Source organism: Pristis pectinata, chromosome 2 (genome assembly GCF_009764475.1).
Source record: "Pristis pectinata isolate sPriPec2 chromosome 2, sPriPec2.1.pri, whole genome shotgun sequence".
NCBI classification, from domain to species: Eukaryota; Metazoa; Chordata; class Chondrichthyes; order Rhinopristiformes; family Pristidae; genus Pristis; species Pristis pectinata.
The window spans coordinates 135,284,201-135,309,010 of NC_067406.1; the positions used below are offsets into that span (position 1 = coordinate 135,284,201).

Genomic DNA, 24,810 nt, shown 5'->3' on the forward strand with positions numbered 1-24,810 from the left:
TTTAGTCCCTCAAACCTGTTCCAGCATTCATTTGGATAATGGTTCTTTTGTATCTTAACTCCAAATAACCACCTCTGTTTCATGACCCACAATATGCTAGGATTTGTGTGAAAGGGGTCCTTCCTGACAATACCTATTACTTCCCATTGTTCTGGACTCCCTCACAGGAGAATATATTTTCTTTCCAATGGGTGATCTAATTGAAGATGAATAAGGAATAGGGTAGATTCTATAGTGAAAGAATATAAAAGCAGTCCATACAACTTAGACCCATTTAACCCTTATAACCTAGGATATTTAATGTGAAATGTTACACTGCCCTTGCATCCTTCCAAAATCCAAGATCTCTCAAGGTTATAATGATCATTGTTGCTGCTGCCTTAGAACAAAAAAATTGCAAATTGAACTAGTTTTTATAAACAACAATTTTGGCTGTTTGACAATTGAAATGGTGCCAAATGAGGAAATTGTACAAAGTAATTGTACAGAATTTTAAATACAGATTATTAACCAATCTCCCTAAAATGTTGCATTGTTTGCCCATATGTTTTTACTTATGAAGAAGAAGAAGAATATCTTTCAGAAAGATCTATCGATGAAGTCTATTATCTATGGTGTTTGGCTGGAGGGGACTTGGAAAAGGAACTCGCAAGCCAAGGAATCATTCGTTCTAAGCCACCAATTTGCACCTTGTCAAAGTAAGTTAGAGAATTACTCTTAACTCACCAAGTTCCACCAGTGTTTGTGTTTGTCGATGAAGTCCACTTTCTATTTGGGTAGAAACTGAGTGCGATTTGATGATGAACTGATGATCACCTACTGAATCTTTAATCATATAGTTTAGGAATTCTTCAAATAAAACTAAGCCAATGTAAAGAGAAAGCAAATGTTTCTTACTAATATATCCAGTGATTGTGAGAACAAATAGGTAAAACATAGATAAACAGAATGGGCAATTAATTGGCTGATGCAGTTCAATGTGTACGTTATATTGAAAATCTTAAAATCATTTTTTTTCCATTACAAATGTCTCCGTACACATTTATAATGGAAATGATATGTGTAAGCTTGTCCTGTTGTATTTAACACACTTCTGGCAATGGAGGCGTTCCTTCAACACAGAAACATGGTATGTCGGCCATTTAGCCTTTTGAGATTGTCCTCCATTCAGAGAGATCGTGGCTCATCTATGACCCAAGGTAAATCTATTTACCTGCCTTTGTTCCATGTTTCTTGATACCTTTTAGCCTTAGCCAGCTATTATAAAAATACTAAGATATCACCTGGCAGTTGCGTTTAGTGATAGGTATTTCAAGCTTAACAAGGCAGTTTCTATTAAAAATATCAAAGCAGGAATTTATAATGGAAATATGAAAACATAAGAGTGAAATAAATTAGTCATACTGGCTGCTAATCCTACTTTAGAGACCAAACGTGAGACCAAACCTGCAGGGATTTGAATAGAATGTTTATATGTTCACAGTGAGTAAAATATTGGGCAGAATCTTGCTGGGAAGTGCTAGCAGACCTAGGATAAATTGCTGGGATTTAGTCCATAAATAGAACCAAGTTGGCGACTGTTTGAATATCTGTTGGTGCCCTTCACTGCTGAACTCACATGGAATTCAGTGGCAGAACATGAACTGGCTGAAATTCTGCAGCACTTACACTGGGGAATCCAGTCAGGGATCCTGTATCAGGTTATAATTGGCCAAGAATCTGCAATCCCATTCATTTGATTGGAGATTTTGTGTCCATAATGAAGTAAAGTAAGAATGGGAGTAGGTACATCTTTATTAAATTTATTTGTGTTTGAAGTAATGTTTTCAATTATTTAAAGGCATTTTGAAGTGTTTTAAGTGATTATAGCTTTCTTAATAAGTTGGTCTGCTTAGTAAGTTTGCAGTCAACACAAAAATTGTAAAGTTGTGGATAGTGAGGAAGGTTGTCAAAGAATACAGCAGGATATAAGACATTTGGCCAGAGAAATGGCAGGTGGAGTTTAATTTGGACAAGTGTGAAGTGATACATTTTGGGAGATCAAATGCAAGAGTATGAAAGTACACAGTAAATGGCAAGACCCTTTGGAGTATTGATGTACAGGGAGATCTTGGGGTGCAGGTTCTTAGCTCCCTGAAAGTGGCAACACAAGTGGATATGGTGGTGAAGAAGGCAAACAGCATGCTTGCCGCCATTGTTCGGGGTTTTGAGTTTAAAAGTTAGCGAGTCATGTTGCAGCTGTATAAACCTTTGGTTAGGCCACATTTGGGAATATTTAATGCAGTTCTGGTCACCACACTGTAGGAAGAATGTGGAGGCTTTGGAGAAGAGGGTGCAGAAGAGATTCATCAGGATGTTACCTGGATTGGAGTGTAATAGCTGTAAAGAAAGGTTGGACAACCTTGAATTGTTTTCTCTGGAGCATGGGAGGCTGAGGGGTGACCTGATAAAAGCATATAAAGTTATGAGAGTTATGGGGTGGATAGTTGGAGTCTTTTTTCCCAGGGTGGCAATGTCAAAGACTAGAGAACATGGGTTTAAGGTGAGAGGGGGAAAGTTTAAAGGAGATGTGCAAGGCAAGTTTTTGCCTTGCAGAGAGTAGTAGGTACCTGGAACGCGCTGCCGGGGAGATGGTAGATGCAGATACAATATTTCCCAGTAGCAACTTCCTCTTTTGATTCTTCTGCCTCTTACAATCATTAAGAGGCAATTTACAGCAGCCAATTAACCTTCCATGTCTTTGAGATGTGGGAGAAAGCCAGATAATCTGGAGGAAACCCACGCTTTTACAGGGAGAATGGGCAAATACCACAAGAGGTCACCCCATGACAGGATCAACCTGGGTCCCTGGTGTACTAACTGCTGCTTTACTGTGCCACCCATAACTAATAAATACTGTTTCCACTCTCGTGACTGCAAACTCCATCTACAAGTTTGCAGATGATACCACAGTAGTGGGCCGTATCTCAAATAACGATGAGTTGGAGTACAGGAAGGAGATAGAGAGCCTAGTGACACGGTGTCATGACAACAACCTTTCCCTCAGTGTCAGCAAAACAAAAGAGCTGGTCATTGACTTCAGGAAAGGGGGTGGTGTACACACTCTTGTCTACATCAACAGTGCTGAGGTCGAGAAGGTTGAAAGCTCCAAGTTCCTAAGAGTGAACCTCACCAATAGCCTGTCCTGGTCCAACCACGTAGACACCACAGCAAAGAAAGCTCATCAACGTCTCTACTTCTTCAGGAGGCTAAAGAAATTTGACATGTCCCCTTTGACTCTCACCAATTTTTATCGCTGCACCATAGGAAGCATCCTATCCAGATGTATCACAGCTTGGTATGGCAACTGTTCAGCCTGTGACCGCAAGAAACTGCTGAGAGTTGTGGACACAGCCCAGCATCAGCACATCATGGACACCAGCCTCCCCTCCATGGACCCTGTCCATACTTCTTGCTGCCTTTGTAAACCAACCAGCATAATCAAAGACCCCACCCACTCTGGACATTCTCTCTCCTCCCCTGCCTCCCATCGGGCAGAAGATACAAAAGCCTGAAAGCATGTACCACCAGGCTCAACGACAGCTTTTATCCCGCTGTTATAAAACCATTGAATGGTTCCCTAGTACAAGATGGACTCTCAACTTCACGATCTACCTCGTTATGACCCTGCACTTTCTCTGTAACTGTAACACTTCATTCTGCATTCTGTTATTGTTTTACCTTGTACTACCTCAATGCACTGTTGTAATGAATTGATCTGTATGAATGGTTTTTCACTGTACCTTGGCACATGTGACAATAGTTAACCAATTTAAATTGCTTAGCAGAAGGCATTTTGTTAAATAATGAACTAAAGTGTCCTCAAAAATCTTTGCTTTTTTTCTGTGTATGACTTTGGGTGTTGCATTATCATTTTAGGAGCAACTATAACAAGGTCTTTGAATCTGTTTGTGCCGGGCTGTGCTTAGGTTTCTCTGCAGTACACTCACTTAGAGCTATTCTGCTTATGCAGTAAATGTTAGTAACTCAAAATTTCCTTGTGTTTAAGTTTCATATTAGAAGATGGGGAAAGTTTTGGACAAGTAAGAGACAGAAGTTTCCTGCTGGATGACACCACATTAACGCTGTCATTGTGCCAACTCAAGAATGTAAGTGATAAAATTAATCACTCATTGTGTTTGTTTGTAAATAAGATTTTTTAAAAATTTGTATTCCAGTAAACTATCAGATAATTAATCCCTTGTGCATCAGTGACTAAAACTAGACAACAGATGAATAATGTATTCATTAAATAAAAAGCTTGGTTTACTGGTGATTTTCAAAGTTTTGTAAAAGTATTTGGTGGACAAAAATATTGCTGCTTAAATGAGATATCACAAACCTTGGGGCAAAGGCTGGAAGCTATTTTACTTGGAGCTGAGAATGTTATCCTATGCATAAAGTACCTCATACAAACTGTCCCTTTCTGTCTATTAAGTTAATTTTTGGTCCTTAAGGTTAGTTTAATTTTCAAATCATAACTTTATTTATCTTCTGTCGGCAATCTCAGTCCTCCAACACTTTTGCTATGCTTTGCTATGTCCTTGGCTGCCAACCATGCTACTGCTCTTTCATTTTGCCTTGGTTTCACGCTGCTCACACTCTTTCTGCCCCACCATACACACATACCCACACACAGACCCCAACACTTCTGCCTGGTGTTTACTATTTTCCTGTCCCACTAAAAATTTCAGAGAAGACTTTCAGAACACAAGGGGCACAGTGACAATGGGAGTCTTATTGATTGTAGCATTGCTCTTATAGATTTCTAAGTTTAATAGTTACAGTCAAATTAATCCTGCGTATTATATTTTTGTGCCTCCCTGTAATGGAGTGAGCTTAATAGGTGGGAATTAGTGTGGTTTCCATCCCCACTCCAGTTGATATTCTTAATCATCAGTTATAGCAAAAGAATCAATCTATCAGATTCATGGTGGAAACCTACATGTAAACCTTCCTGACTTGCCATTCATATGTTTGCTTATCAGACTAGCTTTTTATTTTCATAATGTTAATACAGTATTTAATCTCTTTTTTTTCTAGAGATTGAAAGATGTTGCTGGAGAAACATTTTATCCTTTGCTGGAAGATGAGTGAGTGCTGTCGATTAACTGAATCTTGGCGTGAGTTATAATTTAGTTGGGGATTTCAAGCGACATCAAAAGCACAGGACTAAACCTTAGTCACTTGTGGAAATGTGTATGCATCTGCCATATTGGAAGATGTCAGGTCAGTTGAGGTTTTCAGGACTGCAATGTGTACTGGCAGATCTACTGTGATCTAAGTGAGGATTGCAAAAGACTGGAGGAGCTAGACTTGAAGAGATGATGAGTTGTTTAGTTTTATTTATGAGTTTTTGAGTTGCTTTAATTCATCCGGTTGTGTATTTAAAACTCTCAATGTTTATTATTCTATGTCAATTCCGAAGTTGCATTCCACTTTTCCACATGAGAGAAACATGCATGTCATTGGCCCAAACCACTTATAAGCTAAATAATAAAGCTATCACCCTCGTTCTTCCAATTTCCCACAGCATGCTTTAGATTCTGCAAGACATATGCTCATACTGCATGTAACATGTATTCAATTATAGAAACTCGCATTTCACTACCGGATCTGTCAGAAGCTGTAAAGAAAAAAATATAGGATTGATTTTTAGGGATCTCATTGCCATCACGACAAAGATGTTCAATTCAAAACATTAATCTATTCACTTGTTTCACATTTGAAACAAAAAAGTAAACTGCTGCAGTTGAAAATCTGAAGTAAAACACAGAAAGCTGGAAACATTCAGCATTTTAATCAGACACTGCAGGGTGAATGAGGCATTGAAGAAAAGATACAGCCGATACTGAAAATCTGAAACAGAATAGAAAATGCAAGAAATACTCAGCAGATCAACCAACATCTATAGAGAATGGAACAGAGTTAATGTGTTAGGTCAATGACCTTTCATCAGACTGAGATATGTGAGAAAACAAGCATGTTTTAAGTAGCGGAGCACCTCTGCTTAATCTGCAAGGGTGACCCCAAACTTCCACCTGTATTTTGTCACTTTCCCACTTCTGATGAAGGGTCATCTATTCTAAAACATCGATTCTGTTTTTCTCTACACAGATGCTGCCTGACCAGCTGAGTATTTCCAGCATTTTCTGTAGACAAACAAGCAGATGACTTTTTAGGATTAAAGTGATTTGGTTTCCGGAAAGTTACAGCCTTGTTCTTCACCCCAATACTGACATGCCCTCTGTTCTCTTCACTTCACCCCAACCCCCCACCCCCGGGCAACTTCATATCCAAATCCACGTTCAACTGTTTTACGTCATTCTTGGATACACAGCTAGTCCAAGGAAATTCACGTTCCTCTGAGCTTAAAATCTGACAATGATATTGAAACGAGCACTCTGACAACAATAAATTACATAAACTGTGATAGCAACTTCATGAGATCAACCTTAAATGCTTGCTTTCTCACTTCTCCAGTTCTGATAAGGAGCCGTTAACCTGAAATGATTCTGTTTCTGTCTGCACAAATGCTGCCCGAGTGGCTGAGTATTTCCAGCATGGTCTGCAGATAATCCATCAGTGGCATTTGAATAATGGAAGGGATCTCTTCCTTTGTTTCTTGGAAAATCACCATACAGGGATGTTCATGACATCCCACTCTAATAACTCCCATCTGTCGAAAGATACAGCTAATATCTATTATTTGGTAAGACACTATCCAGCATCTCATCTCTTCTGAATGGGCAATTCCATTGGGAAAACCTTGTCACTGAGCTTTTAAAAGATTGCAACTTTATAGCTAAACTTCAGCCATACCATCAAGCAATGATAGTTGAGGTTGTGCCTTACACAATTTTATTTTCTGTTTATTTTTAGTTGAAAGTTAATATCATAAAACTTGACTTAAGCAGCTTTATTGCTGTCAGAGTGCTTGTTTCAGAATCATTAGGAGAAATTAAGCTTAGAGGGATGGTTTAAAGGTCGCCACAGCATTGTGGGCGGAAGGGCCTGTATTGTGCTGTACTGTTCTATGATTCTATGAATGTGAATTTCCTTGGACTTGCCATGCTTCCAAGAACGACGGGGATATGTTGAAAGCTGATCTGGATGTGAAAATCTGATGAGCTTGGAGTGACTGGGCCATGATTTTTTTATTTCTTTCTTTCCACCTTGGGTCTGGGTAGTTTGCCTTCATTTACAACTTTATAGCAAGATGCTTCCAAACTATAAAAATAGATCAAAACATTTAAAACAGCCATTTTGTTTTCATGTCATTTACCATTGCAAATATTGTGTACTATACATTGATTTGAAATGCCAACAGGACACCAGAGACAGAGATGATTGTAAAATGAGATGGGATTAGACGACAACAGAAAATTCAATTTCTAACCTGCAGGAACTTTGATAGTTGTATTCTAATCATTGGCATTTCAAACAATTTTGGAAATGTGATACTTTTAATGTTTTGGAAAGTGTTTGGAGATGGGTGACAAGAATGATGACTTGCCACTCTGCACGATGAATTGTGCACATTTGCAGAGATAAGCCAGTTTTCAATGGGGATTCAGTGGTTAAAATGCACTGTAATTTAAAAGAAAACTACACTGTAATTTAAAAAAAAACACAGAGTAGTGATCAGGCTGTTTGCACTGTGGTTAACAAACCTCCATTTCTAAAACTGTTACCAGTATTTTTGTTTTTACTGAGTATTAACAACTTGACTTGCCTGTGCAGGCATCTGGTAACATCAATTATGTATCTGTTTGGGCAGTTCTGTAATATTATCTTCAGGCATATAGGAAATAAACAAATGACTAAAGAACATCAAGTTCCTCTCTTTGTTACATTACTCTTTATCCTTTCACAGTCCAGTGTTGGTCAGGGTTAGCAACCATTCAAGTGAGTTCATTGCATAGAGATTCATCCATTCTGATGGATTTGGAATGTCTGCCCTGCCATTCATCTGCTTCTTGCCCATCAGTAACAGCCGACAAACCCATCAACTTAACTGGACTCTTGTCCAAGTTTGGTAGTCTTTCCCTCCAGTGCATCCCACACCGTGCTGGCTTCATTGATGCCCATGGGCTGCCCACGCACTCACTGATATCACCACCATCCAAGGCAACTCCCCTAAAAATTTGTTTTTCATCTTGACAGATAATACCTGACATCTGAATTTCCATAATTATTAGGGAATGTGGGGATAAAAACTTGCTCACTGTTCTCCATTGCACATTTTATGCATGCAATCTTTTTCCCAGGGAAGGGGAACTAAAAACTAGAGGGCATAGGTTTAATGCGAGAGGTGAAAGATTTAAAAGGGACCTGAGGGGTAACTTCTTGACACAGAGAGTGGTGGGTACCTGCAAAGAACTGTCAAAGAAAGCAGTTAAGGAAGGTACAATAACAGCATTTAAAAGACATTTGGATAAGTTCAAGTATAGGAGGGGTTTAGAGGGATATGAGCCAAATGCAGGCAATGGGACTAGTTTAGGTGGGCACCTTGCTCGGCATGGATAATTTGAGCCAAAGGGCCTGTTTCCATACTGCATTACTCTGTCTGTATGAGTCTATAACAGGAGAGTTTCATGACCAGTACTATGGGTATCATTCAGTTATTTTGGTAGCAAACTGAAGGTACAGTAGTATTAGGCTAATTTGTACTGATGGTATGTTATTTTTTTAATAATGATAATTTCGTCAAACATTGAAGATCGCAAGCCAAACAATTGTATATTTTAAATACTTGTTTAGCAGGATGATGTGAAACTGCTTTTAAGAAAGAATACCACATTTAAATTAATTTACTAATAGCATGACAAAGTTGCAGATAGTTGTGTTTTGTCAGGCAGTGACCATGAATGAGAAGTATGAGATAACAAAATACTTGTTTTTCAGCAAGAATCTTTAAACTAGTAGCAAATTTTCTGTCCTAATTGGCTGTATAGGAGCATAGCATGGATGGACACTGGCCGAAACAGCTAAAATTGAAATGTACCCATTAATTTGCACATAACTCAATTGTTTTCACATTAACAGGTCTTGATGTTCCACTTTGGGATTTTTTTCTCACCAGTGAGACACTCATGCTAAGGGCAGCCAGTGCAAACCTCCAGAGTAACAGAATTCACGTGGAATAAACCAAAAAAAGAATGCAAGTAGTTGCTTGGAATTCTTGAGCCCATTTCCCAAAACTAGAAGACCACAGCTGGCCCACGGGATACAAGTTAAAGTGGCTTTGTTCTCAATAAATCCAGGCTGGGCCCATTTTCACTGAAGTTCTAGTTTTGTTTTAGTTATATTAAGTGTAACATTTCATTGAACCTATAGGTTTGACTATTCAGCTCAATCATGCCTCCTGTTAGTCTTCTGTCTCATTAGAATGTAGTATTATTCCAATATGTAATACCTTCTTTTCTCATTCATTTTCAAGGCAGTTGACTATATCGCCTTCCAACAGCAACCAAGACCTGTCGGCTGCAGCTTCCCTGCCTCTCATTATACGAGAGAAAGATACCGAGTACCAGCTACACCGAATTATACTCTTTGACAGGCTGCTAAAGGTGCGATTCAAATGCTGTAAATTAAATCTGATGCATTAGTTGTGTTACCTGCAGCAGAAATGGAGAGAAACCATTCAATGTTAATCCAGCAGTTTCTTTGCAAGAGGAATGCCATTTTTCACCATGATGTTAATGAGGAAGATATAATCATTTTGCCTTTTGCTTATTGGAATATAATGAAGATTTAAATTGCCCTTTTTTGTCTTCCTTTTGCGAATATATTTTGGGCCATACACCCCTTGCAAAGCTAGACGTTGTAACACTTGCACTTGTTCCTGGTCTTTTATTCCCTATCTCTTAATCAGATGAAAGGATGTGCCACCAACAGATTAGGCACTAATTTATCATTACTGTTTGTGTATAAATTAGGTTTCTTATCGGCTTCATAATAACTGTGGGAACACTTATGAGCAATGCTTTGGCTTTGTCACTGTTGTGAGAATGTGTAAGTGTTATATAAATAAAAGTTCTCTTGACACAGCCCAGCGCGTCACAGACACCAGCCTCCCCTCCTTGGACTCTGTCTTTACCTCTCGCTGCCTTGGTGAAGCAGCCAGCATAATCAAAGACCCCACCCACCTGGGTCATTTTCTCTTCTCCCTTCTCCCATCAGGCAGAAGACACAGGAGCCTGAGGGCACATACCACCAGGCTCAAGGACTGCTTCTATCCCACTGTGATAAGACTATTGAATGGTTCCCTTATACGATGAGATGGACTCTTGACCTCATAATCTAGCTTGTTATGACCTTTCACATTGTTTACCTGCAATGCACTTCCCTGTAGCTGTGATACTTTACTCGGTATTCTGTTATTGTTTTTACCCTGTACTACCTCAATGCGCTGTGTAATGAATTGATCTGTACGAACGGTATGCAAGACAAGTTTTTCACTGCACCTTAGTACAAGTGGCAATAACATACCAATACTTTGTTCCAAGTTATTTACATAAATCCTGAAAAGTTGCAGCACCAGCACTGCTCCCTGTGGCACACCACATTTTGCATATTGCGAACCAGAAGAAGACTCATTTATATCTACTTTTTGTTTCCTGCCAGCCAGCCAAGCTTCTATTGTCACCTGTATATTACATCCTACATTGAGTTTTTATTTTTTGCAATAACCTTAGATTTCCAGAGGGTATCAGAAGTGCTGAATCAAAGTAAGGTATAACAACAAGCTTTGCTTCATCCACAGTGCACTTTAGAAAGGACTCAAAATTATAATGTCTTGTTACGCAAGATGTAACCGAGTTCCTAACAATGTCTGAAGCTTTAATTTGTGCTTCCTTAACCTTGAAAAACAAATTTTGTGTATGTGCACTGTATGTCCCCTAAAATCCATGAAGTTTTGAAAACATTCTAAAAATGTTTTAAGTTTATGATATTGCAGTTTCTGCCTTAATCTTTATTCTCCCCTCTGTAGGGTGTTTATTAAGTTAGTTAAAAATTTCTAATTTTTATCTTAGTTACTGTTTGGTATCTCATCATAATTCTTTAATCTGATTGGAGACACAAGAGACTGCAGATGCTGGAAATCTGGAGCAACACACAAAGTGCTGGAGGAACTCCATAGATGCTGCCTGACCTGCTGAGTCACTCCAGTACTTTGTGTGTTGCTCTTTAGATTACATTAGATATCTTTATTAGTCACATGTACATCGAAACACACAGTGAAATGCATCTTTGCGTAGAATGTTCTGGGGGCAGCCCGCAAGTGTCGCCACGCTTCTGGCGCCAACATAGCATGCCCACAACTTCCTAACCCGTACATCTTTGGAACGTGGGAGGAAACCAGAGCACCCGGGGGAAACCCACGCAGACACAGGGAGAACATACAAACTCCTTACAGACAGCGGCCAGAATTGAACCCAGATTGCTGGCACTGTAATAGTGTTGTGCTAACCGCTACACTACTGTGCCTGCCAATCTGAATGGTTGGCCAGCCAGTTTGATGAAATCACTGAAGCCTGATACATAAATGCCCACAATTAGCACCTCATAGTAACTGACTTCACTCAAAGGAAATCCATGTCATAGAACTTGATGATGCTTTCTGAGCAGGTTTTTTCAAGGTCTGAAGCAAACACCATCATTTTGCAAAATCTGGGTTTACATTAAAATGGATGTTTTTATCTCCCTACCAATGTTTCTCTGTAGCCAAATGAAAGGGTGGCCCTTGATGAGACTTCATTTAGTCCTTGCCCATCTCAAAAAATCCTCCTCCTGCCCACTTTAGCCCTCAATCTGTAGAGCAATTCTTGGCCTCTGCTTGGTTTCCCATTACGATAAGTGGTGGAGATTGGAATTCAAATTGCACATCATCCAAGAATGACTTTTCTGCTGGTAAACACCCTTAAGTCTTCAATTTACTAAGTTCGCAAAGTATTCTGCTCACTTCAGAATGATCTTTTTTTATATTGGAATTTACAACCAGACATCAGGATGAGCAAATAGAAAGAAGTCCACGATCGTGAAACGAAATTGAAACAGAGCACGAGATTGATTTTTTCTTCTTCTTCTCTTTCCTATTATTCAGGCTTACCCATACAAAAAGAATCAAATTTGGAAGGAAGCAAGAGTGGACATTCCTCCATTGGTTCGAGGTTTGACCTGGGCTGCACTACTTGGAGTTGAGGTTAGAACCAGTTGTTACAGAAGTATTTTTTTCCTCTTTAACAACGTTAAAGCAGGGATATGTCTGATTCCCATTTGGGTTCTTAAAGCATTACTGCAGTTAAGGAAGAGGCAGGGAACCAAATGTCACAGCTATCACATGGTAGTCCTAAAATCTACTGCCCTGGATCTATTTAAATGCATTGGCAGATGAGAAAAACACTGTAACAATTTAGTCCTGTGGATGGCTTAAGATTCAAGTGAGTATCTTCAGATCAAAATATCTGATTTGGCAGCAGTTTCTGCCAATGTATAAAAGTTAAATGAAGGTAGTTGGCTGCAATTATGTCTTTTTGGCCACTAAAGTGGTTACACATATACACAAGAGTGTAGTCTTGCCTTGAAAGAGATTAGGGATCAGGATATGTTCAGGTTACTGTGTCCCCAATTTAAAATCAGGCACTCTTTGCTTATTTGTATATAAAATATTTAAACATTTGAACTTTGGCGAGAAATGTAGGAAAACATGTAACAAAATAGGAGTATATTAATGGAAAAGATTGGCTTGAAGTGAGCGTAGGCATGAGATTTTTTAATAGTTAAATTTGAAAACTCCTTAGTCTGGGACTATCCAAATTGCTTTTGAAAAGCATTACAGTTTAAAACTTGCAATTTTTTTTGCCTGTTTTGGGGTTTACCACAATGTTTCCAATTCTGCACATAATTGGACCTGGACACGGCTCTCTTCACTCATGCGTAGTCAAATCTGCAGTAGTAAGAGAAGTTTGAATTGGCTTCCTTCAAAATGCACACTGCGAAAACTCATTCTCAGTACTTGACAACTTTAATAATGTTATAGAAGTTTTACATGATCACGGTCAGGAATCAGGATTGCAGACTTCTGTGTCCCTTTTAGAGGAGTGAAAAGATGTATTTTAAAACAATAAAGCCATTTGCATTTTGCAAACTCTCCAACAATAGAAAATATTAAAGCCATTATGTCTGTGGACTCTTCATTGACACGACTATTCAATAAATTTTATAGCTTTAAAGGAGTATATCAACACAATATCTCATCTTGCAAGGTGCAGTATTCCTCCCTTTATAAATCAGTGCAACTTCATGTGAAGCATTCCAATTTGCCAGACAGCTGACCAAAAGCTTCGGGGAAAAAATAAGGCTGACAACTCAAAAAGCAGTGCCTGAATATAGAATATGAACTTACACAGAAGGTGCTGTGAGGTCCTTGTCATAACTAGTGAGGTCCTTGTCATAACTAGTGAGGTACTTGTCATAACTAGTAGGCTATCCTTGATTTGGAAGTTGTCAGTAAATTTTGCATTTGTAGCGGTTGCTACCGCGAAATAAAACAAGACGCTAGTCGGAGGATTGTCGAACAAGAAGTGGTTTATTTTCCCACCTTGCGCGGGCCCTTTAAGGGAGACTGTTCCCGCCCAAAGCAACCGGCAATGACGTAAGTACTACGTCATCAAGACTTTCCCGCACGCAGGTTCTCCCCGTCGCTCGGGAAAGACAAGGCCCGCCGCCATCTTGGGCCTCGTCGCTCCGACGCCGCGCGACCCGACTGCCGAGCCGGTTCGCCTGACTAAACGGTGAGTCGCCACGCAACCCCCCCCCCCCCCGAACCGGCGATACAGTCCCCAAGGTCCGTGGGCTGTGCCAACTGCTGCTTAGGGGGCCGGCCTCTGCGTCGCGGCGTTGCAACCTCGACAGGTTGTTGCAGATCCAAATGGGCTGGTTTGAGGCGGTCTGCCGTGAAAACCTGTTCCCTGCCTCCAATGTCCAAAATAAAGGTGGATCCGTTATTCAGTATGACTCGGAACGGTCCCCCATATGGTCGTTGCAATGGCGCCCGAGGTGTGCCCCTGCAAACGAAAACAAACTTACAGTCCCGTAGTTCCTTGGGCTGGCAGGATGGGGCTTGACCGTGCCGTGAGGTGGGAATCGGGGCCAAGTTGCCAAGCTTCTCGCGCAGTCTTTGTAGGACTGCTGGGGGTTGTTCCCCTTGGTCCCGAAGGGCAGGTATGAAATCCCCGGGGACAACTAGGGGCGCCCCGTACACAAGCTCAGCTGATGAAGTGCGGAGGTCTTCTTTGGGGGCAGTGCGTATGCCGAGCAGGACCCAAGGCAGCTCGTCAACCCAGTTAGGACCCTTCAGGCGGGCCATCAAGGCTGATTTCAGATGGCGGTGAAAACGTTCCACCAACCCGTTTGATTGGGGATGGTAGGCCATGGTGGTGTGCAGCTGCATCCCTAGCAGGTTCGCTAATGCAGCCCAGAGACTGGAAGTGAATTGGGTGCCTCTGTCTGAAGTGATGTGGGCCGGAACACCAAAACGTGAGATCCAAGTTGTGAGCAGCGCCCGGGCGCAGGAATCAGTTGTGATGTCAGTCAGGGGGGTTGCCTCAGGCCACCTCGTGAACCGGTCCACGATGGTAAGGAGGTACCGGGCTCCTCTTGAAACCAGCAGAGGGCCCACGAGGTCGACGTGTATGTGGTCGAACCTCCTACGGGTAGGCTCGAACTGCTGTGGTGGCACCTTGGTGTGTCGCTGGATTTTTGACGTCTGGCAGTGCGGACAAGTCCTGGCCCACTCACTGACCTGTTTGGGCAGGCCATGCCAGACAAACTTGCTGGCGACCAGTCGGACAGTAGATCTGATGGACGGGTGCGCCAACCCATGTACCGAGTCAAAAACGCGTCTCCGCCAGGCTGCAGGGACTATAGGGCGGGGCTGACCAGTCGCAACGTCGCAAAGTAGGGTCCGCTGACCCGGACCAACCAAGAAATCTCGGAGCTGCAGACCCGAGACTGCGGTTCTGTAGCTGGGCAGTTCGTCGTCGGCTTGCTGTGCGTCAGCTAGGGCCGTGTAGTCGAGACCCAAGGATAGGTTGTGGATGGTTGGTCTGGAAAGTGCATCAGCAACGACATTATCCTTTCCGGAGACATGTTGGATGTCAGTTGTGAATTCGGAAATGTAGGATAAATGTCTCTGCTGACGAGCTGACCAGGGATTGGAGACTTTGGAGAAGGCAAAGGACAGAGGCTTATGATCGGTGAAAGCGGTGAAAGGCCTGCCTTCTAGAAAGTATCGGAAATGCCGGACCGCCAGATACAGTGCTAGAAGTTCCCGATCAAAAGCGCTGTACTTCAGTTCGGGCGGTCTAAGGTGCTTGCTGAAAAATGCCAAGAGTTGCCAGCGGCCTTCGAGTAGCTGTTCCAGTACCCCACCCACCGCGGTGTTGGACGCGTCTACCGTGAGGGCAGTCGGGACGTCAGTCCTAGGGTGTACAAGCATCGTGGCGTCTGCCAGGGCGTCTTTGGCCTTAACGAAAGCAGCCGCAGCCTCGTCAGTCCAGGTGATATCCTTGCCCTTACCAGCCAGCAGCGAGAACAGAGGGCGCATGATACGGGCTGCTGCAGGGATGAACCGATGGTAAAAGTTGACCATCCCAAGGAATTCCTGTAGGCCTTTGACTGTGTCGGGGCGGGCAAAATGGCGGATAGCGTCCACCTTGGCGGGTAGGGGTGTTGCCCCGTCACTGGTGACTTTGTGGCTGAGGAAATCGATAGAGTCAAGTCCGAATTGGCACTTGGACAGGTTGATCGTGAGGCCGAAATCGCTGAGGCAGGAATACAGCTGGCGGAGGTGGGAAAGGTGTTCCTGGCGGTTACGGCTGGCGATCAGTATGTCGTCTAAGTAAATGAACACGAAGTCCAGGTCTCGGCCTACCGCGTCCATCAGCCGCTGGAAGGTCTGCATGGCGTTCTTAAGGCCAAACGGCATCCGAAGGAATTCGAACAGGCCGAATGGGGTGATAATCGCAGTCTTGGGGACGTCATCCAGATGGACTGGGATTTGGTGGTATCCCCGAACGAGGTCCACTTTGGAAAAGATGCGGGCCCCGTGTAAGTTCGCTGCGAAGTCCTGGATGTGAGGGATGGGATAGCGATCCGGGGTGGTGGCGTCATTCAGCCTGCGATAGTTGCCGCAGGGCCTCCACCCTCCGGTGGCTTTGGGGACCATGTGCAGGGGGGAGGCCCAGGGGCTGTCTGACCTGCGAACAATCCCCAGCTCCTCCATGTGACGGAACTCTTCCTTTGCCAGGCGGAGCTTGTCTGGAGGTAATTGTCGTGCTCGGGCATGAAGGGGTGGTCCTGTAGTAATGATGTGGTGTCGTACCCCGTGTTTGGGCCTAGAATTCGTAAACGAAGGTGCCAAAATTGATGGGAATTCGGCTAGGAGCTTGGCGAAATCGTCGCCAGAAAGGGAAATGGAGTCCAGGCGCGGGGCTGGTGTGCTGATTTCTCCCAGGGGATAGGTCTGGAACCGCTTCCCTCGCAGGTTGACTAACAGGTTGTGGGCCCGAAGGAAATCAGCTCCTAGGAGTGGTCGGGCGACCGTGGCAAGGGTGAAGGTCCAGGTAAAACGGCTGCCGCCGAATTGTAATTGAAGTGTACGGGTGCCGAAAGACCGTATCGTTGTACCGTTGGCGGCATTGAGTAGAGGACCGGGTGGCCTGTTTCGAGTGTCGCGGCCGGTCGGGGGCAAAGTACTGACCTCCGCTCCAGTATCAACGAGGAAATGCCGTCCAGATTTCTTGTCCTGAACGAATAGGAGGCTCTGTCGGCGACCAGCTGCCGTAGCCATCAGTGGCGGCTGGCCCTGGCGTTTCCCTGAAACTTGCAGGGTGGGCGGCATCGACGGGCCTCCGCACCCCACCTCTGATGGTAGAAGCACAGCTGGTCACCCGTGTCGTCGTCTGCATTCCTGGGGTGTGGTTGCTTGGTTGCTGAGGCCGGGCGAGGCTGGCGTTGGGCTCGTGGCCTGGTGATTTGACTGACGGACGAGCCGCTCTCACGCTTGGCCCTCCACAGGACATCTGCCCGGGCAGCCACCTCACGGGGGTTGCTGAAGTCGGCGTCAGCTAACAACAGGTGGATGTCATCGGGGAGCTGTTCAAGGAAGGCCTGTTCAAACATCAGGCATGGCTTGTGTCCCTCGGCCAATGCCAGCATCTCATTCATTAGGGCGGATGGGGATCTGTCCCCCAGGCCGTCCAGATGAAGCAGGCGGGCAGCGCGCTCACGACGGGAGAGGCCGAAGGTCCGAATCAAAAGGTCTTTGAAAGCCGGGTACTTATCTTCCTCCGCAGGCGACTGGATGAAGTCCCCAACCTGGGCAGCTGTCTCTTGGTCCAGAGAGCTAACCACATGGTAGTACTTCGTGGAGTCGGAGGTGATCTGCCGAAGGTGGAATTGCGCTTCGGCCTGGTCAAACCAGACGCTGGGCCGAAGTGACCAAAAGGTGGGCAGCTTGAGGGCCACTGCGTTGGCTGCTGTGCTGTCGGCCATTGTGCGGGTCCAAAATCCGTTTGGACCGTTGGGGTCACCAATGTAGCGGTTGCTACTGCGAAATAAAACAAGACGCTAGTCGGAGGATTGTCGAACAAGAAGTGGTTTATTTTCCCGTCTTGCGCGGGCCCTTTAAGGGAGACTGTTCCCACCCAAAGCAACCGGCAATGACTTAAGTCCTACGTCATCAAGACTTTCCCGCGCGCGGGTTCTCCCCGTCGCTCGGGAAAGACGAGGCCCGCCGCCATCTTGGGCCTCGTCGCTCCGACGCCGCGCGACCCGACTGCCGAGCCGGTTCGCCCGACTAAACGGTGAGTCGCCACACATTGCTTCTTGAAGAGAAATTGCAAGTGACTGTGTATGCGTATTACTACTTACCATTGCTTATTGTTTTAAAGTTGCTTCTGTGGCTGTCCTTTTTTTTTACTTTCCCTCCAATTCACAGGAGCACTTTGGTTTCCTGGTTTCAAATCTGCACTCTTCTCTGTGTAGTTGCTAATTAAGCTTCCAGGGTTTGACATCCCAATCTAGAAAATATCTATATAAACTATTTTCCTTAAAGCTAGAACTTACTTTAAATCAGAAGGAATAATTATCTTTAGGATTATAATTTTTTTTAGACCAAGAAAATTAAAGGGCAATTGACAAAACTATAAAGCATAATTGGTTCTGCATGTTTCTGAATAATACACTGTTTGTTAGAATTACTACACAGTGGGCTATTTAAGAGAAACTGTATCCCAATGACATTGGAGAGTACGAATACAACACCTTTTTAAAGTACCATCCCTTATTATGCTTTCTTTCCCGGGATGTTTGTTTTCCCTATTTCTTACTTGTATATACAACCACCCAAGCTGTAAAATCAATCCGTGCCATATTTTTGATTCCAACATTATTAACTGATGCAGTAAAGAAAATGAACTCAATCACGCAAACAAGTGTGGAGCTCTTTATTGTTGAAAAATATTGCTTCAAGAGGGCTAAGAATAGTATTATGTGTACTTTTGGCTTCTCTCTTCTGATGCCAAATTAAATATTTTTTTTGTAACTGGATTTTAAAACTAATTGTTGCTACACTTTAGTTCATTTAGTTCACTTTAGTTCATGGAAGTTCATTTTATGTGCTGAATGAGTGAAGAAGATATGTTCTGAGCTACATTATATGTAACCAACAAGGCATAGGGCCAGGATCACAGAAGTGATTTAAGCTGGATGTACATTTTTAGTTGAAGTGACATGAAAAAATGAGCCAAATGATATCTTTGTGTACCATAGATTTCTATAATTTTCAGTCTGTTGATAAAAGGGTGGACCCACATGTTTGATCATGACCCACTTTGTACATTAAGGTTAGATTAAATAATAGAACCAATTAATTTATACTTTTTTCCCCACTCATTCTATTGCATTGACTAATTACTTGTGGGATTTAAATAACTGGTCCTAGTAAGTGCTAAAGAACCAAACAAGGTCTGTAATTAGTAAAATCTTCTGACAGATCTCTGCTTTGAGTTTACATATCCTGTACTTAATTTAATATTTTACTTTACTGGACATTTTGAAAATGATTTTTATGTTCTCAATGTCTGCACTAAAATCAGTTTTACTTTTTTCTATACATCACAGTAATTTGTATCCTCTTCAGAAAATCAGTGAACTGAGAACTTTCATAAGGTCAACAAAAGTAGGAACGTTTTATATACAAATGATCTCTCTGCATGAAAGAAAAAAATGTTGAACCAGCAGGTACTTGAGCAAAAATTGATCATTATCTGAAAAGTTAAATCTTCAAGGATAGCATTAGGCGTTGTCAACTTTGTATCAATGTTAATTATTTAGATGCAACTGATCATTTCACCTTTTCAGGGAGACATTCAAGCAAAATATGATGCAATTGACAAAGATACTCCAATACCAACCGATAGACAGGTAAGGGAGATGGATTGAAGTGACTTACCATGCTTTTGAGTTATTGGTGCCAGCATAGTGTACAGTTGTTCTTTTAGATTATGTGTAATTAATGAAATTGTAGTCAAAATACACTGTCCATTTTATGCATTATCTTCGACTAACTTTGAGCCAATATAATTATAAAGATAATTGCCAACAGGCTCTTACTGAGTTCCATACTATCTACATGTTGTTCCAAATCGCTTTCTCCAGCTACATCATCCATAGATACAAGGATAACTTCCACGAATATCCTCTAAGCCCAGCTTTATCTCTCCACTATCTTTCCAGACTCCCATACTGCCTCTGTGTTAATCAGTCCATGTTTGTCTGCCATCTTGTCTTGGATGAATGGCCCCCTGCTGAGTTCCTCCAGCATTTTGTGTGTGTTGTTGGATAAATGGCCAATTTCTTCATGTAATTTTTGGGGAAAGATGAAACCATTGTGTTCAGCACTTGCCATAAACTCTATACCCTCGCCAATGATGCCATCTCTCTCCCTAGTTATTATCTTAGGTTGTTCATAATCTCACATAATTCAGCAGCAGCTTTTGACCCTGTTTACCCCATGGGGCATGAACCACCTTCAATCATAAACCTGGCCTTCCTCAGTCTATCTGCTGCTGAAACCCTCTTCCAACAAACAAGACTGAAAACTGGTTGGCAGGCCATTCTTCCTCTTGTCGTTTATGGGATCTTGACAACTAAAACTGACTGCTGTGTTTGCTTACATAGTAACACTAAATGCATTTGAGAAAGTAATATGTTCAGAATGGAACGACTTTAGAATGTGGAAAATGGATGCTATATAAGTGCATATTCTTTCATTACGCATCATACCAGTATCCATTTTGTATTATGGAACTAACTCATTCCTTTAAATATCATTTTCATTCAGTAATTCCATTAATATTTGCATGAAGGTGACATCATATTACTTTTTAATTCTAGGATTAATATATCTTTAAAAATTGACTGAGGATAAATAATAATAATCCTCTAAACTGGCATTGTGCAAACTGGATGAATAAAACCCCTTTTCACTATCTCTGGCTGTGCTTTTAAAATCACATAAACCAGTTGCTGTGATCCAAAGCATGAATTCTGAAAGATATAACTTGCGTTGCAGTTGTAGATTGTAAAATACTAGGATTTAGCAGTTCGGCTCACTTGTAGGATACATTGCCTCTCTCAAGAGGAGGCTAATATTATTTTGTGTGCTCATCTCCCTCTACTAATTCATTAATCTCATCTGTAAAATATTTGCTGTGGTCCCCTTTGACATGTGCCTGTTTCATTTCTCTTTAGAATCAGGCTGAAACAAGTTACATTGCATAGTCCAGCAATAAACTATAACTTGCATTTGACATAGTAAAAATGTGCCATGATGCTTTGGTTGAGCGTCATCAAACAAAAAGGCATTTGATGCCAAGCCATATATTTGGCAAATAGCCAAAAGCTAAGTTAGAGAGTGTCTGAAAGGATAAATGCAAGGTAGAGAGGTGGAGAAGTTTAAAGAGGAAATTGCAGAATTTCAGGGCCTTAGCAGCTGAAAACACGATTGTCAGTGGTGAAGCAATGAAATTCTGATCTGATCAATAGCCCAGAATTGGAGAATCGCAGATGCGTTGAATTATGGAGCTGGAGGGGATTACTATAATAGGAAGGAACAAGGCTATGGAAGAGATTGAAAACAAGGATGAGAATTTAGTACTGAGTCATTGCTTAACCAAGAATCAGTGTCAATAACCAGGCACAGTGGTGATGGAGCAGGGCATGAACAGCAACACTCTGACCTAAAGTTTATAGAAGGTAGCAGCAAGGGATGTAGCCAGGAGTGTTGCTGGGGACTTCAGGAAGGGGAAGTCGGGAGAACACACACCAGTCTTCATTGAGGAGTCAGCAATGGAACGGGTGAGCAGCTTCAAGTTCCTGGGCGTCAACATCTCAGAGGATCTGTCTTGGGCCCAACACGTTGATGCAATCATGAAGAAGGCACGCCAGCGGCTCTAATTCATTAGGAGTTTGAGGAGATTCAGTATGTTACCAAAGACTCTTGCAAATTTCTATAGATGTACGGTGGAGAGCATTCTGACAGGTTGCATCACCGCCTGGTATGGAGGCTCCAATGCACAGGATCGAAAGAGGCTGCAGAGGGTTGTAGACTCAGCCAGCTCCATCACAGGCACAACCCTCCCCACCATTGAGGACATCTTCAAGAGGCAGTGTCGCAAAAAAGCAGCATCTACCATTAAGGACCCTCACCACCCGCACATGCCCTCTTCTCGTTACTACCATCGGGGAGGAGGTACAGGAGCCTGAAGGCCCACACTCAACGTTTCAGAAACAGCTTCTTCCCCTCCACCAAGAGATTTCTGAATGGTCCATGAACACTACCTCATTATTCCTCTTTTACACTTTTTTTTTGTAATTTATAGTATTGTAATTTACTATATATGTCTTTCATCTTGTACTGTACCGCTGCTGCAAAACAACAAATTTCACGACATGTCAGTGATAATAAACCTGTGTCAGAAGAGTCGCGCCTAATGGCTACAATGGCATGGAAGGACAGTAGATGAACCGAAACAGGGACATATTGACAGGTGATGTTTCAGAGGTAATAGTAAGGATGTGAAGTCCACCACTTGAACCCTGCTAATATTCTCATGCAGTGTGAGGCAGTTGGCATGAAGAGACTTGCAGTCACCGGCTAGGGATACATACTTGGGAAAAATGTGCCTAATTAAGTTCCATTTAGTTTGTAATCAGCAGACAACAGTCTACTTCACATCTTTTTCCATGGCTGAGTTCTGGATTGGAATTCATGTTTCAGGGATCCTTCTGTTCACTGTGCCTTTCTTTCTGTTGCTGTTTGTCTTTCAGATTGAGGTGGATATCCCACGCTGTCATCAGTATGATGAGCTGCTGTCATCACCAGAGGGTCATGGAAAGTTCAGGCGTGTTTTAAAGGCCTGGGTAGTCTCCCATCAAGATCTGGTGTACTGGCAAGGTAAGTTTAATTGCTCTGTGTACACTCAGTGGGCCAAAGGGCCTGTTTCCTTGCTGTATATGATTCCTCTGCCATTGAATGTGAATAAAGTAGAAATAGGTGGGGACAGACCCTTGCTATCACCGGGACATCCTCTGTGGAGAGGATGTTTCCATTAGTAGGAGAGTCTAGGATCCAAGGGCACAGCCTCAGAATAAAGGGACGCCCCTTTAGAACTGAGATGAGGAGGAATTTCTTCAACCAGAGGGTGGTGAATCTGTGGAATTCGTTGCCACAGAGGGCAGTGGAGGCCAAGTCACTGGGTATATTTAAGGCAGCGATTGATAGGTTCTTGATTGGTAAGGGGGTTATGGGGAGAAGGCAGGAGAATGGGGTTGGAAAAAAAAATCAGCCATGATTGAATGGCGGAACAGACTCGATGGACCAAATGTCCTAATTCTGCTCCTATGTCTTATGGACCTAATCAGGAATATGAAGCAGGAAGAAAAACTCAGTAAACTAGAGGGTTAGTTATTAGTTCTGTTAAAGAGGTGACATGATCAGTGTTCCACGACATTACATTGACTTCCCTTGTATAAGTAGTTATGATTTATTCCTGACTATGCTCTTGACTTAAATATATTTATGTCCTAGGTTTGGACTCACTGTGTGCACCGTTCTTGTATCTGAATTTTAATAATGAAGGTGAGTGTGCAATTTCTTCGTGATAAATATCCTGAGTTGAAGAGAGAACTAGAAAAATGAGCCCTGGCAATTATTCAACACAAAAAAAAATTACCTGAAAGCATTGCTGTGTTGGGCACCCGTATCAGTTTTGGTCAAGGTCTTGGGGGTGAATGATATTCTATGCCAATATCTCTGCTTCAGTTCAACTATCACTCAGGGCAGAATTGCCAATCTGAGGACATGTGTATGAGCCTTCATTCCAAGGTAATGCGAGAAGCCCAAACTGCTCTGCAATCTCCCCATTATGGCATGAGTTGTTTTGGATGAACTCCCCAGCCAGACCTACTACTATAAAGTACCATAAAGTAGTCATGTTGTGAGTCACCCTTGAATGGCAATTAGGTTATCAGTACTGGAGCATAGATCTCCAAAAGCCAATGGGACTTTGTGCTGGGGAAATCGCTGGGGACATCATCATCAGCACCACACCACCACCTCCCCCCCCCCCCGCCCCCCAAATCAAAGAAGTAAAAAGAGGACCAGAAGGGGGATGATCTCAGGACCACCTTTATGAATGCAGGCATTCTTTTGCAGTTGGACCCCTCTGGTGGCTTGGGTAGGCACTGCTGCTTTAACTTGTGCGAGTGCAGAACTTGAACCTCCATTAAGCCCTGCCTCTGCATTCAAAGCCCATGCTGTTTATGGTGCTGCTTTGCACTGGAATATCTCAACAGTAATGTTAATTGTGGGTTGCGTGCCACTATAACCCTATGACCTTCAGTGGGTAAGTGCCCACACATATCAGATCTTGACATAATTCTCGAAACATGTTATACTGCACATAGGTGCTAATGGTATTCAATGATGGGTTTTCATAGAAAGAAATATTTGCAAAATGTATAATAAACTTCCACTATCTTTCAGAATTTATAGCCTAGAAATTCTTCATATTTCAACTTAGAACATTTAAATGAAATCTGACTGAGGGATAAATATTTAAATTCAAAGGTCACTGTAGCGGTTAGCATAATGCTTTACAGTGCCAGCGACCCGTGTTCAATTCTGGCCACTGTCTGTAAGGAGTTTGTACGTTCTCGCTGTGTCTGCGTGGGTTTCCTCCGGGTGCTCCAGTTTCCTCCCACATTCCAAAGACATACAGGTTAGGAAGTTGTGGGCATGCTATATTGGCGCTGGAAGCGTGGCGACACTTGCGGCTGCCCTCAGAACACTCTACACAAAAGATGTATTTCACTGTGTGTTTGGATGTACATATGACTAATAGATATCTTATTTTAGTGTAATGGTAACTAGGTGAATGTACATTTCATCACCCGTCGTATAAAGATGTATCCTTGATAGCTAAAGGCACCCCCAGCAGTGTAAAATCCTGTGACAATCGGGTAACTTTCTCCAACGCCGATGACTTTCTCCAACGTTTATTATGATTTAAACAAACACAAATTCAGCTGCCTGAACAGCACTACCTGACAGTCAGCTGATCTTGGCTGACACAGTTATCGATTTTAGTGGTGCATGTATAAGGGAGTCCAAAATGGAAAGGGGAGATCTGTGTGTAC

The 24,810-nt window shown here is 42.6% G+C and overlaps 1 protein-coding gene across 1 annotated transcript in view; it reads left to right on the forward strand.

Annotated features, from left to right (window-relative positions):
* The window catches only part of tbck (TBC1 domain containing kinase), a 178,680-nt gene that overhangs the window by 50,904 nt on the left and 102,966 nt on the right, over positions 1-24,810 (forward strand). Inside the window, exons 11-18 of the mRNA XM_052035246.1 lie at positions 563-698; positions 4,049-4,148; positions 5,083-5,132; positions 9,482-9,611; positions 12,149-12,247; positions 19,471-19,533; positions 22,441-22,567; positions 23,201-23,251. Of these exons, the coding sequence (XP_051891206.1) occupies positions 563-698; positions 4,049-4,148; positions 5,083-5,132; positions 9,482-9,611; positions 12,149-12,247; positions 19,471-19,533; positions 22,441-22,567; positions 23,201-23,251 (756 nt within the window). The remainder of the gene's footprint in view (positions 1-562; positions 699-4,048; positions 4,149-5,082; positions 5,133-9,481; positions 9,612-12,148; positions 12,248-19,470; positions 19,534-22,440; positions 22,568-23,200; positions 23,252-24,810) is intronic.